Genomic DNA, 17841 nt, shown 5'->3' with positions numbered 1-17841 from the left:
TTTGGAGGAAGATATCCTTTGTATCAGAAAAGAGACTAAACAGGGAACATATAGAAACATCTCTAAGAATAACAAAAAGATCGTTCAGATGTACTACATATGATATAAAGGAAGTCCTCAACTTAGAACAGTTCATTTAGTGACTGTTTGAAGTTATAACAGCACTGAAAAAAGTGACTGTTTTTCATACACGAGTATTGCAGCATCCCTATGGTCACATGATTTACACTAGGATGCTAGACAACTGACTCACATTTATGATGGTCGCAGTGCCCCGGGGTCCTGAGATTACCTTTTGCAACGTTCTTTTAACAACCGTGTTACTAATTTAACAGCTGCAATGATTCAATTAACAAACAGGGCAAGAAAAGTCATTAAATGAGACTAAACTCACTTAATACATTTCTCACTTAGCAACATAAATTTTGAGCTCAATTGTGGTCGTAAATTGAGGATTATCTGTATTACCACTGAGAACAAGTAGATAAAAGAAGAAATTATACCTTTGGGGTATTTATTCTAATCTGATACAATGTAGACAAGGAAAACAGAAGTTCTCTAAGTATTTTCCACCATTCAGCTACAACCCAGAAGGTCAAAATATTTATTTATTTGATCATATTTATATTTATTTGATCATATTTATATACCGCCCTATCTCCCGAAGGACTCAGGGCGGTTTACAGGCACTTAAAAAACACATAAATACAATATAAAAACAATTAAAAAACTTATTCTAAAAGCCCAATAATTAAAAATATAAGAATAAAATCCAATTTAAAACCCATAAATTTAAAATCTAACTCAATCCTGCGCAATTAAATAAGTATGTTTTAAGCTCGCGGTGGAAGGTCCGAAGGTCCGGAAGCTGACGAAGTCCGGGGGGTAGTTCGTTCCAGAGGGTGGGAGCCCCCACAGAGAAGGCCCTTCCCCTGGGCGTCGCCAGACGGCATTGCCTCGCTGACGGCACCCTGAGGAGTCCTTCTCTATGAGAGCGCACGGGTCGGAGAGAGGTATTCGGTAGCAGTAGGCGGTCCCGTAAATAACCCGGCCCTATGCCATGGAGCGCTTTAAAGGTGGTCACCAAAACCTTGAAGCGCACCCAGAAGGCCACAGGTAGCCAGTGCAGTCTGCGCAGGATGGGTGTTATGCGGGAGCCACGAGGGGCTCCATCTATCACCCGCGCAGCCGCATTCTGGACTAACTGTAGCCTCCGGATGCCCTTCAAGGGGAGCCCCATGTAGAGAGCATTGCAGTAATCCAGGCGAGACGTCACGAGTGCGTGAGTGACCGTGCATAGGGCATCCCGGTCCAGAAAGGGGCGCAACTGGCACACCAGGCGAACCTGGTAGAACGCTCTCCTGGAGACGGCCGTCAAATGATCTTCCAGAGACATCCAGGAGGACGCCTAAGTTGCGCACCCTCTCCATCGGGGCCAATGACTCGCCACCGATGGTCAGCCGCGGATTTAGCTGACTGTACCGGGATGCCGGCATCCACAGCCACTCTGTCTTGGAGGGATTGAGCTTGAGCCTGTTTCTCCCCATCCAGACCCGTACGGCCTCCAGACACCGGGACAGCACTTGATAACCGTTGGGGTGGTCCGGTGTGGAAAAGTACAGCTGGGTGTCATCCGCATACAGCTGGTACCTCACACCGAAACCACTGATGATCTCACCCAGCGGCTTCATGTAGATGTTAAACAGAAGGGGCGAGAGGATCGACCCCTGCGGCACCCCACAAGTGAGGCGCCTCAGGGCCGACCTCTGCCCCCCTGTCAACACCGACTGCGACCGGTCGGAGAGATAGGAGGAGAACCACCGATAAACGGTGCCTCCCCCCCCCAATCCCTCCAACCGGCGCAGCAGGATACCATGGTCGATGGTATCGAAAGCCGCTGAGAGGTCTAATAGGACCAGGGCAGAGGAACAACCCCTATCCCTGGCCCTCCAGAGATCATCCACCAACGCGACCAAAGCCGTCTCCGTGCTGTAACCGGGCCGGAAACCGGACTGGAACAGGTCTAGATAGACAGTTTCATCCAGGTGTAAGGGAAACTGAAATGCCACCATACTCTCTACAACCTTCGCCGCGAAGCGAAGGTTGGAGACCGGACGATAATTACCTAAAACAGCCGGGTCCAGGGAAGGCTTCTTAAGGAGGGGCCTCACCACCGCCTCTTTCAAGGCGGCCGGAATGACACCCTCCACCAAAGAAGCGGTCGTAATCGCCTGGAGCCAGCCTCGTGTCACCTCCTGAGTGGCCAGCACCAGCCAGGAGGGGCACGGGTCCAGTAAACACGTGGTGGCATTCAACCTACCCAACAACCTGTCCATGTCCTCGGGAGCCACAGGGTCAAACTCATCCCAAACAATGTCACCAAGACCACCCTCGGGCGTCTCACCTGAGTCACCGCAATTTTGGTCCAACCCGTCCCGAAGCTGAACGATTTTATCGTATAGATAACCGTTAAACTCCTCAGCACGTCCCTGCAGCGGGTCATCCCGCTCCCCCTGGTGAAGGAGGGAACGAGTCACCCGAAACAGGGTGGCTGGGCTGTTATCTGCCGACGCAATGAGGGAGGAGGCGTAGCAACGCCTCACTTCCCTCAATGCCACTAGGTATTGACTAGCTATATGCAAATCCCCTTCCTTGCACACACAAACATATAAAATAAATATCTAATTTCCAATTTTCCAAAAAGCTTAATAGTAAAAATTACATTGGTATAGAAATGTTCATCATTTTTAATAATAGGGCATTGGAATAAGTTTTTTAAAGATTATTTTAATTTTGTATATTGATGTTTTATATGCCTGTGAACCGCCCTGAGTCCTTTGGGAGATAGGGCGGTATATAAATTTAAATAATAAATAAATAAATAAATAAAATCATAAACTTCAAATAGAAAAATTGCATAGTATAGAACTGAGAATTCTTAATCTGAGGGTGGAGATTCATTCTGAGTTTATGGGTAGGCTTCTGAACTTTTCGTTACTGGGCTAGATAACATTGTGTGGTCAGTGGGTCTTGTGATGGGCAGATCAGGTGAAAGTCATATCTGGTGAGGGTCTGGTATGGGTTGCATCAAGTGAGGGTCTTGTGATGGGTCAAGTGTGGGTCATATCAGATTAGGATCTTATGATAAGTCTTGTGATGGGAATGTCACATCAGGTGAGGGTTCCTTGGAGGTGGTGCTGGTGGGGGGGTTGCTTGGGTTGTTGGTTAATGGTTGGTGCTGTCTCTAGTTGGCTGTGCGGTTGGTTTGAATTCTGAGGGGTTCGTAGGCTGGTTGTGGATCAATGTGTCAAATGTGGATCAATTGCTTGTGGAGTGCCAGTCTTCAATACGTTGTGATTGTGGCTGGTGGTAGCATGACCAATGATTCTTGTATTGAATTGGTGCTGTTTGGTGTCTGGGTGGGTAAAGATTAGGGATTTGAGATCATGGCAATTGACTGCCATCTGATGTTCATGGATTCTGGTTTTCAATTGCATGAAGATGTTACCTAGCCTGGTAGTGAAACATTCAGAAACCAACCCAGAAGCGCAGAGAACAAACCTCCACCCTCAGTCTATACCCGAGCTACAGATATTCACCACTACAGCAATTCTTAATCCCAACACCTTTATTATTAGATAACAAACTGGAGATAAAAAGCTCCCAACGTAATACTTGAACTATGGGAATATATGGAATAGTGAACATAAAGTAAATAGCATCTCACAAAAAAAAGTCTCATTCCATGAAAATCCTAATGGTGACTTACATGTCCCAAACAGTTTTAGTAGATAATTATTAATCTCTCTCTATATATATATTTATGACAAACCCATATGTACTGTATCACTGCATTCAGATATTAATTCGTAAATAATAATTTCATATTCAGATATTCATTCGTAAATAATAATTTCAAGAATATAGTTAAATACATTTAAATCTAGGTCCACCTTTCTGTTAGATTATTTCACAGATTTACAATAATTTGTCTAACGAATTTGTCTATACCAGCTAGTGTTTATATGATTAAATGTCCTAAAAATAACAAATATTTACATTTAAACAATGAAATGGTCACAAAGACACCAGTACTAAAATGTTCTATAAATATAATACTATACAAATTCCACTTATTGCCCACATTTCCATTATATCTGTGTCATATAATAAAGATAATTTCAACATGGTTACTCAATTTTAGACGCTGCTGTATAAATTTACAGATGTATTCCTTTGTTTGATTAAAAAGGTCTGTACTGTGTTTCTTGTGATTTACAAAAATCCTCAATTTATACTGAAGTAGTCAGTAAAATACTACCATATAGTGGCAGCATTTAGAATTGCTTCATTTCTTGTAATATTATCAACAAGTATATACTGTATTTTTTGCTCCATAAGATGCACCTGATCATAAGACACTCAGAGGTTTAGAGGAGGAAAACAAGACATAAAAATTTCAGGTGGAGCCTGAGAGGACCTCAGATAAGTGTCCAATAGCTCTGCCTATTGACTCCTGCACTGCGGAAAAGAGACAGAAGATGTGGGCAATGACAAAGACAGAAGAGGCAGGGTTCAGCACTGTAAAAGGATCCTGCGGCCGCGGCCCAGCTGCTATTCACCAAAGACGCACAGACACAGATTTTTTGGGGGAAATGTGTGTCTTACGGAGCAAAAAATACAGTAATTAAATGTTCCCTAATACTTTCAGTATTAATTTGTCAAAAGATCTCTCAAAAGTGCATCATATAGAAATATTATTTAATATATATAATTGTCAAACTTGAATGTTTTAACTAATATTAAATATTTAATCAAACATTGCAACACAGGTATTCAATACAGTCCTCAACATATGATAGCAATGGAACATGTCCATTAAGATCATACTATATGTCAGGGGGATGTTAAATGAAACTGGTTAAGTGTTAAGTGAAAGAGAAATCATCCTGTCTCTAACTGAAACATGGTTCATTAAATGCACATGGGGTACCTTACAGAGGACTACCTTAGATCTCCCACCCCATCCTCCATTATGCAATAAGAGCATAAATGTTTATCTACATTCTAACAAGTGTCAAAACACTAACCAGACCAAGACCTTCCTAGTTTCTGAAAGGGGTATTATATGTCATCCAGTCATTTTAGCTTTCCATAAAGCAAAATCTGATCAATTGTCTGATAGATACCTTGAAAGTGGCACAATCGTTACTTTTTCACTGCTAAAGACCATAAAGCAGCTTCTTAAAAACATATAGAACTTTTCACTGGATTGTTACTTAAAAAAAGAAAAGAACAGTTATTTGCCTTTATTTAATTAAATGGAATAGAAAAAGAAACTAATGTAAAAACTTTCTCTCTCTCTCTCTCTCTCTCTCACCTTCAAATATCCACATCTGCCTATTCCAGGTACTTAGGAAGAACTTGATTAGCGGATAAAAATGCCATATTCAATCTGAACATCTGTCTGACTGTGCAACAAATTTATAATGAAACATGGTCATCCTTCCTTAAAGTTATCCATGCATGTCTTTAATAACTGAGAGGCTGGTAGAACTTGGCCAAACAATGTTTAAAAACAGCCAATTTATATAGGTAACATTGGTAATTTTTATCCTCTTTATGGTATCTAGTTAAAATATTTACATCCTCCTTTCCTTTAAAAAGCCAAGCAGCTGATCTAGGATCATCAGACGGATGCCTATAAATGAGCTAATAATCAATATATTTACACGCACATACACACCATATGTAATTGAAGTTGGTAAAATACATTTGTTGTTACCCTTTTAGCAGGCAAAAATATTCTTGACCAGAACTGTTCTCATACACAGAAAATAATAAGTAAATTATATATTTCTTAGAAGAATCAAATCTATTATCACCGTTGACTATTATTTAGCAAATTGTGGAAAACCTCATACCTTCCTAAATTTTTCCATCTGCTTATAAAGATCAGGATCCAGCTCTTGAGAAACATCTTTCATCCATAACAGAGCTCCTCGGTATTCAGTCCGACATTGCTCCATTCGGTTGACTGTCAACCATGTATCAGAAATAGCTCTGTATCTAAATGTCTCCACTTCTTGGTACAGTCTGCACAAAGGAGTGCGCAATGCCAGTCTATAACAAAAAGATAAATATGTGGGCTTAGGGCAGCTGCCTCAGAATTATTTTTTTGAAGTTGACTACAAGCTCGTAAAATATGAGAACTATATTTTTAATATATGAAACATATTAAAGGTAATTAGAACAGCTGTAGATCTTCAAGTCTCATTTCAAAACACAGTATAGAAAATAGAATTTTCACAATAAAAACACAATCTCACAATTACTTCCAATGCTTTCAGAGTTGCTGCCTTGAATTAAGTACATTTAATCATAACACACTAATTATAAAGGATTAAAAGTATATGAAGAGTTTCTGATTGTTCAATCTCAGAATTCTTAAAAATTGACCTCAAAAGGTAAATTGCCAAACACAACACACATCTTTCTTTCTTTATTTGAAGTGAATAAAATGTCATCTTTAAAATATTTTGGCTTTAGAGTGAATATATTATGGGTTTTCTCTAAACAATATAAATCAAATGTAAGTAGCGTTGATTAAGTGAACACACAATTACAGGTAGTCCTTGACTTATGACTACAATTGAGCCCAAAATTTCTGTTGTTAAGCATTGAGTTTTACCTGATTTTTTACCATTCTTGCTACATTTGTTAAGTGAATCACTGCATTTGTTAAGTTAGAAACACATTGTTAAGTGAATCTTGCTTCCCCACTGACTTTTATTAGAAGATTAGAAAAGGTGATCAGATGACTCAGGGATACTGAAACTGTTATAAATATGAGTCAATTGCCAAGCATCTGAATTTTGATCATGTGACCATGGAGATGCTACAACAGTCATAAGCATGAAAAATGGTCATAAGTCACTTTTTTCAGTGCTTACCAAATGAACTGTTGTAAGTCGAGGACTACCTGTATTTATAAACAGTGGATTTTGCCTAATATTGGTAGTTTTAAAGCATTTCAATTCAAGTATTAACAGATATATCAAATTGGTTTGAACCTTTTGTGCTACAAGAATATTTTAGTAATCATTATTTTATTAATCTTATTTAAATATGTTATTTTTAATAAATTGTATTAACCATCTCTATCATTTCATTAATCCTTATTACAGGTTTTTTTTTTAAGTTGAATCTTTCTTTCACCAGGACAGAAAATGGGAAATCATGAAATCCTGCCTTTGCCATGAACCCAGGTGGGTACTTTTGGGCCAGTCACTCTCTCTCAACCCGTTAACCTCACAAGGTTGTTGTTGTTGTGGGGGGAAAAAGGGAAGTTGTGTTGGATATATTCATTATCTTGAGATATTTGTAAAAATAATAAAGGCAGGATACAAATAAATGTATCCCGTATTAATTACAATATAGTGACATACCTACCTAGACCAAATTTTAGATTGATTTCCAATTAAATAATAAGGTAAAGGTAAAGGTTTCCCTCGCACATATATGCTAGTCGTTGCCGACTCTAGGGGGCTATGCTCATCTCTGTTTCAAAGCCGAAGAGCAAGCGCTGTCCGAAGATGTCTCCGTGGTCATGTGGCCAGCATGATTCAATGCCAAAGGCACACGGAACGGTGTTACCTTCCCACCAAAGGTGGTCCCTATTTTTTCTACTTGCATTTTTATGTGCTTTTGAAACTGCTAGATTGGCAGAAGCTGGGACAAGTAACGGGAGCTCACCCCGTTACACGGCAGCACTAGGGATTCGAACTGCTGAGCTGCCGACCTTTCAATCGACAAGCTCAACGTCCTAGCCCCTGAGCCACCGCGTCCCTTAAGTAATAGATGGATATTAAATATAGTATTTAGGATAGGAGTTGAACATATCACTGAATTAACATAGTAGGTTAATGATAATAGAGAAGGGACCTTGGAGCTCTTCTAATTCAATACCCACCTCAAGCAGGAAACCCTATATCATTTCAGACAAATGGGTATCTGATCTCTTCTTAAAAATCTCCAGTGATAGAGCACAACTTCTGAAGACAAGCTATTCCACTTGTTAATTGTTCTCACTATCAGGAAATTTCTTCTGAGTTCTAGGTTGCTTCTCTCCTTGAAATAGTTTCCATCCATTGCTTCTTGTTTTTCCTTTTGATACTTTGGAAAATAGGTTGAACCCCATCTTCTTTGTGGCAGCTCAAATACTGGAACAGCGTTATCATGTCATCCCTGGTTCTTCTTTTCACTAGACTACACATAGCAATTCCTGCAACTGTTCTTCATATATTTTAGTGTCCAACCTCCTTCGGCTGACTCAGCAAGGATCGCCAGAGGAGCCTTTTAAAAGCAATTTTTCTACAAACTCTTTGGCCAGAGGTTGTAAAAAATGCTTTTAAAGAGTTCTGACAATCCCACCTGAGTTGCCTGATCGCCAGAACCCTTTAAAAGCATTTTTTTTACAATCTCTTTGGCCGAAGAGGTTGTAGAAAAAATGCTTTTAAAAGGTTCTGACGATCCCACCTGAGCCGGGCGATCATCAAAGACTTTTTTTTTTACTTTTTTACTTTTAAAAGCATTTTTTCGGCTGAAGAAAAAATGCTTTTAAAAGTAAAAAAAAAACCTCTGATGATCGTGCGGCTTAGTTGGGTATGGGCAGGGGGGCCGTGGCGGGTATTTTTGCTACTGGTTCTCCGAACCACCCGCCATCACTACTGGATCAGTGATCCGGTCAGAACCAGGAGCATTTCACCCCGTTCTGGATTCTTGAGCCTATCTTCTGGGGTATTGCGAGATTCCTGTCAGCTTGGTGTTTTCTGCAAATTTGATGAGTTCCCCTTCTATTTCCTAATCTAAATAAAGATATTGAAGAGTACTGGGCCTAAGACAGAACTTTAGCGTACCTTACTACTTACTTTCCTCCATGTAGATATATTTCCATTAAAGACTACATGTTAAATATGGTTTGTCAGCCAGTTATGAATCCATTGGGTGATGTTGCTATCTATCCCACATTTTTTTAACTTATCAAGAAGTAGATTCTGGTCTACTTTGTCAAATTAGTGGAACAATTGTTTCCTTAACATTTTTCTTGTTTTTTACATGTTGAAAGAAACCTTTAAAATTATTTTTGGCATTTGTTGCAAATCTTAGTTCATTCTCACTCTTAGCTTTCCTGACTTCATTCTTAGAAATTTGTGCTATATGCTGGTATTCTGTTTTAGTTAAAGGTAAAGGTTTACCTCGCACATATGTGCTGGTCATTGCCAACTCTAGGGGGCGGTGCTCATCTCCGTTTCAAAGCCGAAGAGCAAGCACTGTCCAAAGACGTCTCCGTCATCACAGAACGCTGTTACCTTCCACCAAAGGTGGTCCCTATTTTTTCTACTTGCATTTTTACGTGCTTTTGAAACTGCTAGATTGGCAGAAGCTGGGACAAGTAATGGGAGCTCATCCCGTTACACGGCAGGGATTCAAACTGCTGAGTTGCCGACCTTTTGATCGACAAGCTCAACGTCCTAGCCCCTGAGCCACCGCGTCCCCCTGTTTTAGTTATGTGTCCTCTTTTCATTTTTTATACTTATCCTTTTTGTCTTACAGTTTATTAGAGAGTTCTTTATGCAACCATGGTTTCTTTTGGATTTCTTATTTTTCTTTTTCGTGGTATTGCGATGGATGGGGCTTTTATAATCATATTTTTCAAAGTTTCCTAAGCTTCTTGGGTTGTTTTCCCCTTTAAGATTTTCACCCCTTTTTCATCCTTCCTGAGTTTGCTGAAATCAGCTCTTTTAAAATTTGATTATGTTCTATTGCGTTATATTGAATTCCAATACGACATGGTCACTCTCGCCCAAAGTTCCTGCAACTTCAACTCCCTCTATAATTTCTTCTCTGTTAGTAAGAATTCATTCCATTAGGTGATGAGCTAAATAATTATTTTTAACAAAGTTTCATACTATACAGGGAGGCAGTTTAAGTTGGCTGCATTTCATTTCAGAAATCATCCTAAAGTATTTCAAAGTAATAACCAAAGCCAACATGGGTTGGTCAAAAACCGATCATGCCAGGCTAATTTTATTCCATTCTTTGACAAAGTGACAAAATTAGTGGACCAAAGGAATGCTGTCCATATAATTTACTTGGGACTTTAGCAAGGCATTTAATAAAGCAGACCATAGCCTATTACTAGATAAAGTAGAAAAATGTGGGTTAGACAGCATCACCACCAGATGGATTCGTAACTGGCTGACCAACCGCACTCATTGTGTAGTCCTCAATGGAACTACATCTACATGGAAGGAAGTATGCAGTGGCGTACCCCAAGGCTTTTTTTTTAGGCCCAGAACTCTTCAACATCTTCACCAATGACTTGGACGAAGGGACATATGGGGAATCATCAAATTTGCAGATGACACCAAGTTGGCAGGAATAGCCAACACTCCAGACGATAGACTTAAGATACAGAAGGATCTTGACAGATCTGAACATTGGGTGCTATCTAACAAAATGAAATGCAATAGTGAAAAAAGTAAGGTTTTACATTTAGGCAAAAAACCCCAAATCCACAGGTACTGTATAGGTGGTACCTGGCTCAATAGTAGTAACTGTGAGAGGGATCTTGGAGTCATAGTGGACAATCATTTAAATATGAGCCAGCAGTGTGCAGCAGCTGCCAAAAAAGCCAACACAGTTCTAGGCTTCATAAACAAAGGGATAGAATCAAGATCACATAAAGTGTTAATACCACTTTATAATGCCTTTGTAAGGCCATACTTGGAATATTTCATTCAGTTTTGGTCACCACGATGTAAAAAAGATGTGGAGACTCTAGAAAGAGTGCAGAGAAGAGCAACAAAGATAATATGGGGACTGGAGGCTAAAGCATATGAAAAATGGTTGCAGGAACTGGGTATGTCTAGTTTAATGAAAAGAAGGACTAGGGGAGACATGATAGCAGTGTTCAATATCTCAGGGGTTGCCACAAAGAAGAGGGAGTCAAACTATTCTCCAAAGCACCTGAGGGTAGGACAAGAAGCAATAGGTGGAAACTAATCAAGGAGAGAAGCAACTTAGAACTAAGGAGAAATTTCCTGATAGTTAGAACAATTAATCAGTGGAACAACTTGCCTCCAGAAGTTTTAAATACTCCAACAATGGAAGTTTTTAAGAAGAGGTTGGATAACCATTTGTCTGAAGTGGTGTAGGGTTTCCTGTCTAAGCAGGGGGTTAGACTAGACAACCTCCAAGGTCCCTTCCAATTCTGTTATTCTATGATTCTATGATGAACTGTAAATAGTTTTCTAGATAAGAGAAAATTTATCCTTATCTCTATCCAGAATTATTTCCAAATCTAAATATCCAGATTAAGAAAGTTTAGCATCTTTGTTTCATGGATTTATGAAACTGTAACGTCATTTAACCTCTTAGAGATCTTCCTTTCTCAGAAAGGAAGATGCGGGGATAGGATTGAAAGATTTCTATTTTGAATGGGAGTTATAAAGATAATGTCATGGAATGTGAAGGGTACAGGGAATCAGATTAAAAGAAGAAGATTGGAATTTAAGATTAAAAGAGATTTACCAGATATTTTATTTCTACAAGAAACCCATCAGAAATCTGAAGATTCAAATAGAATGTATATAAAAGGTATGCAAATATATGAAAAAGCATTTGGAACTTCAAAAGCCAGAGGGGTTGCAACACTGATATCAGATAGGGTGTATTTTGAAAAACATCAGGTAATTTTGGATGAGGATGGAAGATATGTAATAATTGTTGGAAATCTTAATGAGGAAAAAGTGACACTTGTTAATTTATATTTACCGAATGAAAAACAAAGAGAATTTCTTGAAAAAATAACAAAAATTTTGGAGAAGGAAAGTGTAGGGAAAGTAATTGTGGCTGGGGATTTTAATTTAATCAGAGATAAAATAGACAGTACTAACCCCAACCGCTGTGGAGGAGCAAATAAAATGGGGATTTTAAATACGTGGATGCTTCGAAACGGCGTGGTGGATGTGTGGAGAGAGGTCAAAGGAATTGAAAGAGTATATACTTTTTTCTCTAAGATATATAATACATATTCTAGAATTGATTATATTTTTCTTTCTAAAGATTTGTTGAATAATGTGGATAAGGTAGATGTGGGAATTTTTAAAGATTCTGATCATGCAGAAGTTATGGTGGATTTAGATTTTAATTTTGAGAAAAAAAGAAGCTATTGGAGATATGAGGAGAAATTGTATAAAAATGAAAAGGATAAAAAATGGATACTTAAAAAATTGGAGGAAAGTTGGAGATTAAATGATAACGGGGAGGTTAAATTTGAAATTGTTTGGGACGCGATGAAAGCGGTGTTTAGAGGGGAGAGTATTAAATTATCAAGTAGGAAATATAAAAATTATAAAATTAAAATGGAAAGAGATAAAAACCAGATTAAAGAATTGGAAAATCAATTTTTGCTTACTAAAGAAAAAAAAATTCTTCAGGAGCTTAATATGTTAAGAAATAAAATGATAGAAGAGGATACAGAGTTGGTAAAAAGAAATTTGAGATATTTAAATAGGAATTTTTTTGAATTTAGTAACAGAAATTCTAAGTTATTGGCAAAGATGGCGAAAAATAAAAGAGAGAAGAGAGAAATTGGAGTTTTGATAGATGACAGAGGTATAAGATGTTATAAAAAATTAGAGAAATGTGAAGTGGTTAGAAACTTTTTTCAGAATCTATATTCAAAGAAATCAGTTAATCGGGGAAAATTGCAAAGCTATTTAGAAAAATATGTGGTGAAAATTGATCAAACATATAAGGAATTGATGGAAGAAGACATAACACAAGATGAGATTAATGGAGTTATACAAAAAATAAAATTAGGGAAAGCTCCAGGTGAGGATGGATTACCTGCTGAGTTCTATAAAGAATTTAAAGAATTAATAATACCAAGATTGCAAAAATTATTTAATGGAATATTACATGGTGGAGAAGTACCTTCGTCATGGAATAGAACGGTGATATCCCTAATTCCTAAGCCAGATAAAGATTTAGAAAGGATTGAGTCCTATCGGCCCATTTCTTTAATTAATCAGGATGCAAAGATATTTACTGCTATTATAAGTAATAGATTAAATAGATTTATAGATAGATATATAAGTTACAACCAAGTAGGTTTCGTGAAGGGTAGATATATGAGTGATATTGTTAGAAGAGTATTAAATATTATAGATGTAGCTGAACATAATGGTGATAAAATTGGTATAATATCATTGGATATTTTTAAAGCTTTTGATTCCGTACAATGGGAAACTATTAAAGTAATTGTGGAGGCTTTAGGCTTCGGTAATAAGTTTATACATGTTATTTCAAAATTGTATCAAAAAAGCAGTGCAAGAGTGAAGGTGAATGGAATATTAACTGAAGAGATAAAATTAGAAGCAGGTACGAGACAAGGATGTCCCTTGTCCCCAACATTATTTTTATTGGCTATGGAAATTTTGACAAAAATGATAGAAAAAGATGAAGAATTAGAAGGATATAAGGGGTATAAGATAAATTTGTATGCGGATGATACTTTAATTATTTTGAAAAATGTAGAGAAAGACCTGAAAAAGATATATAAGCATTTGAAAGAATTTGAGGAAATGACAGGTCTGAAAGTAAATTGGTCAAAGTCAGAATTATTGATGGATAGTAATGGAAATGAGTGCGAGAATATGCAAGAGCAATTTGGGATAAGGATTAAAAATACATTGAAATATTTGGGTATAGTGCTTTCACTCAAGGTTAAAGAATTGAAAAAACTTAATTATGATGTGGTGATTAATGAAATTGAGAAGAAGATAGACAAATATAAAATGTTAAAGTTGTCTTGGTTCGGTAGAATTGTAATGTGTAAGATGATGTTGCTGCCCAAGTTTAACTTTTTATTCGAGATGCTTCCGTTAAATTTGACAGAGAAGGATATTGAAGGATATCAGAAAAAATTGGATAAATTTTGTAATGGTGGGAAGAGACCTAGATTAGTGAAGAAAATGTGGTATCAAAATCAAAAGGAAGGTGGATTGGGAATCCCCAAATTATTTAATTATTACTGTGCGTATGGTATCCGGATAGTGGTAAAAATATTTAAAGGTGAAGACAACTATTGGAGAGACTTAGAGTTAAGGGATATAGAGAAATTTGGATCAAGGTGGTTTTTAGATAAAGCAAATTCAAAATGTGTAATTAGAAGTTATTGGTTAAAGGATTAAGTAAAATGTGGAATAAATTTGTTAAAATTTTAATTCGGATATAATCTTTTGGGGAGACAATTGGAAAATTGGCGATTAAAAATAATATAAAACGTAATGAAGTGATTAAAGAGGAAAATATAGAAATTATTAGAGATTGGATAAAAGTTATGGAAAATGAAAGGAGGAATAAAGAAATTATTGAAAAATTAGGGTTAAGTTGGTTTGAAAAATACAGATAGAAAATGGATAAAAAATTAAGGAAAACTATTTGATAAATAGATGTGAAACTGAATTTGAATATTTAGTATCTCGGATTATGAAAGATGAAATTGGGCTAAAGGGACTCGTTAGTAGGGTTTATAAGATTATAAATTTGATGAAAAATTACAAAGAGTGATGAGGACAAATTGGGAAAAAGATCTTAATATTGAAATACCAGAGTCAGATTGGAATGTGAATTGGAATAGTAGAATTATGAGAACTTTATCTATAAGGATTAAAGAGCATAATTATAAAGTTGTTTGAAATGGTATTTGACTCCAGTAAAATTGTCACAAATGGATAAAAAATTAGTAAAAATGTTGGAGATGTGAGATGGAATTGGGGACTTATGAACATATGTGGTATAAATGTGATAAGGTTAAAAGTTTTGGCAACAATTGGAGAAAATGATATTTGAAATGATGGGGAAAGTAATAATATTGCGAGTGGAAACTATATTATTATTGGTAATTAAGGAAATAGAATTAACAAAATATGAAAAAGAATTGATTAGAATTATGATTATAATAGGTAGAATTATAAAAGCTAGATATTGGAAATTAGATGTGATTTTTAGAATAGAAGAGTGGAATTCTGAAATGTGGAAATTAGCCTTAAATGATAAATTGACATGTGATATTAAAATTAGAAGTGGTGTGTATATTTTCTGGAAGACTTGGAAACCATTTGTGGACTATGCGCTTGGAAAATTGGACGCTTCAGTACCTGTACCTCGAGAACGTGGATTTTGGCAATCATGAGGATGTATCCGAAGACCCAAATCTTCCTTTTATGTATAGCACAAGGGTGTAATAATGTATTTTCTTTTTTGTTTGTTGAAAAAAAATTAAAAATAAAAATAATAATAATAAAAAAAAAAACCTCTTAGAGATATGGAGTTAAAATTTAAAAAAGCATTAAAGGAAAGGATATGAATATAAGGATAATGCAAAGAACAGAAAAATCAAAAGAGAAAACTAAAGCAGAAATATAAACAAGAATTTTGTTATAAAGTGATAAGTCACCTCCTATTTCTTTTAAAATGGACTGCTAGAAAACAAAGAGTAGAAAGCAGATTTAATGATCAGTTCCAAACATGAAATATAAATAATAAAGAAGCCCATCTGGCTAAGCATACCTTTGTTGAGAAGAAAAACAGAGTGCCTTTCCGGTAGCTTGCATCATCTTGCCTGCTCTTGTTTTATCCTGAGAACCCTGAGATCGGAGAAATTTTCCCAATTCATTTTCTTCCTGAGATAGAACTAAAGATGAAAAACTAAAGTAATTAGATATGTATTTATTTTATTTATTTATTTATTTTTGTTAAACACATACGAAACAATATATATGTATAAGCATGAAATAAACACACAAACTGAATACAACCAAAGGGAACATTAGAACAGGAACGGTAGACACGCTGGTGCTCTTATGCACGCCCCTTACAGACCTCTTAGGAATGGGGTGAGGTCAATAGTAGACAGTCTTAGGTTAAAGTTTTGGGGATTTTGCGGTGAGACCAGAGTCAGGTAGTACATTCCAGGCATTAACAACTTTGTTACTGAAGTCATATTTTCTACACTCAAGATTGGAGCGGTTCACTTTAAGTTTGAATCTATTGTTTGCTCATGTATTGTTGCGATTGAAGCTGAAGTAGTCTTCAACAGGAAGGACATTGTAGCAGATGGTTTTATGAGTTATGCTCAGGTCATGCTGAAGGCAGAGTAGTTCTAAATTTTCTAAACCCAGAATTTCGAGTCTGGTGGCATAATTTATTTATTTATTTATTTTATTTATTAAATTTTTATACCGCCCTTCTCCCGAAGGACTCAGGGAGGTGTACAGCCAGAAATAAAATACAAGATATGTACAATTAAAACAAATTAAAACATAGCAAAATTACAAAAACGGCTAATAATTAAAATTAAATTTAAAATATTTAAGAATATTAATAAAACCCCAATTTAAAATCAAACTATTATGCCAATCCCGCTTGAGTAAATAAGTATGTTTTTAGCTCACGACGGAAGGTCCGAAGATCAGGCACTTGACGTAGGCCAGGGGGGAGTTCATTCCAGAGCATCGATGCTCCCACAGAGAAGGCCCTACCCCTGAGGGCCGCCAGCCGACACTGTTTGGCGGACGGCACCCTGAGGAGACCCTCTCTATGAGAGCGTACGGGTCGATGGGAGGCATAGGGTAACAGCAGGCGGTCTCGTAAGTACCCGGGTCCTAAGCCATGGAGCGCTTTAAAGGTGGTAACCAAAATCTTGAAGCGCACCCGAAAGACCACAGGAAGCCAGTGCAGACTACGGAGCAGTGGTGTTACGTGGGAGCCACGAGCGGCTCCCATTACTACTTGCGCAGCCACATTCTGGACTAACTGCAACCTCCGGGTGCACCTCAAGGGCAGCCCCATGTAGAGAGCATTGCAGTAATCCAACCGAGATGTAACTAGAGCGTGAGTGACTGTGCATAAGGCATCCCGGTCAAGGAAGGGACGCAACTGGCGGACCAAGCGGACTTGGCAAAAGGCCCTCATGGAGACGGCCGCCAGATGTTCATCAAAGGACAGCTGTCCATCCAGGAGGACGCCCAAGTTGCGAACCACCTCCTTTGGGGCCACTAACTCGCCCCCAACAGTCAGCCGCGGATGCAGTTGACTGTACCGGGGTGCCGGCATCCACAGCCACTCCGTCTTGGAGGGATTGAGCTTGAGTCTGTTTCTCCCCATCCAGACCCGTACACCTTCCAGGCACCGGGACAGCACTTCGACCGCTTCGTTGGGGTGGTCCGGGGTGGAAAAGTACAGCTGAGTATCATCAGCGTACAGATGATAACTCACCCTGAAACCACTGATGACCTCACCCAGCGGCTTCATATAGATGTTGAACAGGGTAGGCGAGAGAATCGACCCCTGAGGTACCTCACAAGTGAGGCGCCTCGCGGACGACCTCTGCCCCCGTCAACACCGTCTGCGACCGGTCGGAGAGATAGGAGAACCACCGATAAACGGTGCCTCCCAGTCCCAATCCCTCCAACCGGCGCAGCAGGATACCATGGTCGATGGTATCAAAAGCCGCTGAGAGATCTAATAGGACCAAGGCAGAGGAACAACCCCTGTCCCTGACCCTCCAGAGGTCATCCACCAACGCGACCAAAGCCGTCTCCGTGCTGTAACTGGGTCGGAAGCCGGACTGGAACGAGTCTAGATAGACAGCTTCCTCCAGGTGCCGGGGGAGCTGCCACGCAACCACACTCTCTACAACCTTCGCCACAAAGCGAAGGTTGGAGACTGGACGGTAGTTTCCCAAAATAGCTGGGTCCAGGGAAGGCT

The 17841-nt window shown here is 38.3% G+C and overlaps 1 protein-coding gene across 7 annotated transcripts in view; it reads right to left on the bottom strand.

Annotated features, from left to right (window-relative positions):
- The window catches only part of ICA1 (islet cell autoantigen 1), an 80247-nt gene that overhangs the window by 42984 nt on the left and 19422 nt on the right, over positions 1 to 17841 (bottom strand). For all 7 annotated transcript variants that reach the window (XM_058181532.1, XM_058181533.1, XM_058181534.1 and 4 more), the window contains exons 6-7: positions 15643 to 15766; positions 5925 to 6123 (exon numbers count right to left, since the gene is read on the bottom strand). In XM_058181532.1, coding sequence (XP_058037515.1) covers positions 5925 to 6123; positions 15643 to 15766 — 323 coding nt within the window. The remainder of the gene's footprint in view (positions 1 to 5924; positions 6124 to 15642; positions 15767 to 17841) is intronic.

The sequence above is a fragment of the Ahaetulla prasina genome, chromosome 4 (assembly GCF_028640845.1).
Source record: "Ahaetulla prasina isolate Xishuangbanna chromosome 4, ASM2864084v1, whole genome shotgun sequence".
Taxonomy (NCBI): Eukaryota; Metazoa; Chordata; class Lepidosauria; order Squamata; family Colubridae; genus Ahaetulla; species Ahaetulla prasina.
The sequence above is the reverse complement of the archived record's forward strand: the minus strand, read 5'-3'. Positions and strand labels throughout refer to the sequence as shown.